Below are 2504 nucleotides of genomic sequence, written 5' to 3' on the forward strand. Positions count from 1 at the left end.
AAGAGGGGACACATGTTGATGTAGAAGAGACATGAAGAAGAGGGGACACATGTTGATGTAGAAGAGACATGGAGAAGAGGGGACACATGTTGATGTAGAAGAGACATGAAGAAGTGGATTTTGCGCAATAGGTGACCTTTAATGTCCTCAAACTCGTTGTGTGTGCATACAAGTTTGCAAGAACATAATGCAATGACAATGTTTCCATGCATTCACACGTTCATCAGTACCACTAGCTGCAGGTCGCGGCTCCTCATCACCGCCATGTTCTTCTCCTCGCTCAGCGTGGCGTACCTCATGGCCAGTTTGTAGTTTTCATCCTTCACTCTCAGTAGCTCGTCACTGTAGTTGTTTCTTTCCTCTCTCAACTTATTGTTCCCTGGAAAACACATGTTGAGTCATTAATACAGTAAACATGAGGGTGTTAAGCAATAATTGCGAAATCCATGAACATGTTATTCTTAGACAAACAATAGTGTCACTTTTCGTGGCAGTTTTTCCACCTTCCCTCCATCTAGTTTAAGTTGTTAATCTGACAAACTGCTTTTCAGATTTTACCATTGAGCTCGAGTTAGCTAAAATAACAACAAAGTCATTAGAAATCCACAAACTAGCTTCTGTAGATTAACACAAATGCAGGAAACTAAACTTGTTAAACTTGATTCCTTCACTTAACAAGGCTCTTCACGCTATCTAGTGCCAACCCAGTCTCACGGCATTTTGTGTTATAGCCACATAATTAATTTAATCCATTGATTCGTGTTCACCAACACAGAACGATTTTAAAAGCAATGTATTTCTATTGGTAGTATATTTCGTGCCTGCACCACGTCTTTTTGACCAGAAGCTATGTGGTTCATAAAAACATTTTCTTACTCAATATCTTACCCTAAGCCTAACCCTTTTATTTTAAATTGTATATTATATGTCGGAGTTCTTTTGCCGTCCACGAGGAAAAAAAATGGCTCAGAGCCTCAGAATACTGAAATCTATATATTTTTTTCCTTCTAATTTGTTATGATTTGGTGCAGGCACAAAACATTACTACCAATAGAAATACATTGCTTCTAAAATCTTTCTGTGTCAGAATACTGAAATCTGTATTTTTTTAAATCTCTTTTTCCTTCAAATTTGTTATTATTTACACTGCTTTTAAAATCGTTCTGTGTGACACGAAAAAAATGCGAAAATCGTGTTGGTGAACACGAATCAATAGATTAATTTCGTGAGTAGGCCTATAACACAAAATGCAGTGAGACTGTGTTGCAAGTGCTAGTAGTGTTAGTTAGTTAGCTAGCTAGTGTTATTAAAATGTAAGAAAGTAGCAGTTGCTCAGTGGTTTTTGACCCCCAGATAGGCAAACATTTTTTTACTGCTATAAGTGCAAAAATGTAGCTTTTAATACTGTGTGTTTTGTTATCAGGGGAAAGCCTAAATTGAATGTGTTCATGTTCATGCACAATGAAGCAAATAACATTATGGTTATGCTACAACAGAAGGACATGTCTGAAAATTCTGTTTTCAATAAAGCACAAAGCAGGACGTAGCGTATGGTAGGCTAACAACTAGCGAAGCACGTCAACCAGTAGCTAACAGAAGGCTACTAATAGCTCCAATGACAATGGTTACATACAGACTGATGTAAAGACTGAGCACTTTAACCTAAAGTGACAAAGGCAGTAACGAAATCTGAACAGACGCATAAGACATTTTGAAAGGAGATGTGTCCTGCCTGACCACTTCGATCACCGCAACACATTTAAAACCAAGTTTAAACAGTGTCTAAGATTTCTCAAATGCACCCAGACCAGAATTTACTATAAGAGAAGTTGATTTTGTCAACAACACTATTTCCAGAGAATTTCAGCATTATATAAAACTTGTTCCAACAACACAGGACATGGTGAAACATTAAAACCTCAGTGTCCTAGTTTACTAAATAGGCTATTGTAGACAATGATATTGACAACCTAGGCTTGCAAAACCCAACTGCCGTGCAGAGAGCAGGGTAAAAGAAAAAAGCAATGTGGTGGGGGAGCACTTTCAGTATGGTTTGGAATCAATGATCAACCATTTGAAACACTACTGCGGTATTTCTACTGAATAGCACGGCTCTACAGACCGCTGTGATGTTCCACTGAGTGATCAGAACATATTAAAATAAAATAATGTTGGGAAAATACTGAACTTTAAATATCAGAGTAGCACATGATAACAAAGGCCCTACGTAGCTGAGTACATGACAGGATGTATGATTACCTAGAAGAGAGTCAGGACTGTTTTAGGCATATGATAGCTATGTGATTAACAACCTGTCGTGCCGAGATATGACAAGCATGATCATTTCTGACGTGGAGCTAATCTGAAGTAAACATTGAATACTGATTTCTATTCCTCCATCTTGTGACTGTGTAACTCCCTCTCTTGGATATCAGCATGTGAAGGACACTGTTCAGGAACTAGTTGATGCTCTGTATGTGATGACTACTTCCATTCTTGAGAGG

General features: G+C 38.1%; 1 protein-coding gene across 1 annotated transcript in view; it reads right to left on the reverse strand.

The window, feature by feature from the left end:
* LOC104949062 (caspase recruitment domain-containing protein 11-like) overlaps positions 1-379 on the reverse strand; it is a gene marked incomplete at its 5' end in the record, with an annotated part of 8393 nt that extends 8014 nt beyond the window's left edge. Inside the window, one exon of the mRNA XM_010775343.1 lies at positions 217-379. Within this exon, the coding sequence (XP_010773645.1) occupies positions 217-379 (163 nt within the window). The remainder of the gene's footprint in view (positions 1-216) is intronic.
* Between the last annotated feature and the right edge of the window lie 2125 nt (positions 380-2504).

This window comes from Notothenia coriiceps, unplaced genomic scaffold (assembly GCF_000735185.1).
Source record: "Notothenia coriiceps isolate Sejong01 unplaced genomic scaffold, NC01 NC01_scaffold00015636, whole genome shotgun sequence".
NCBI lineage: Eukaryota > Metazoa > Chordata > Actinopteri > Perciformes > Nototheniidae > Notothenia > Notothenia coriiceps.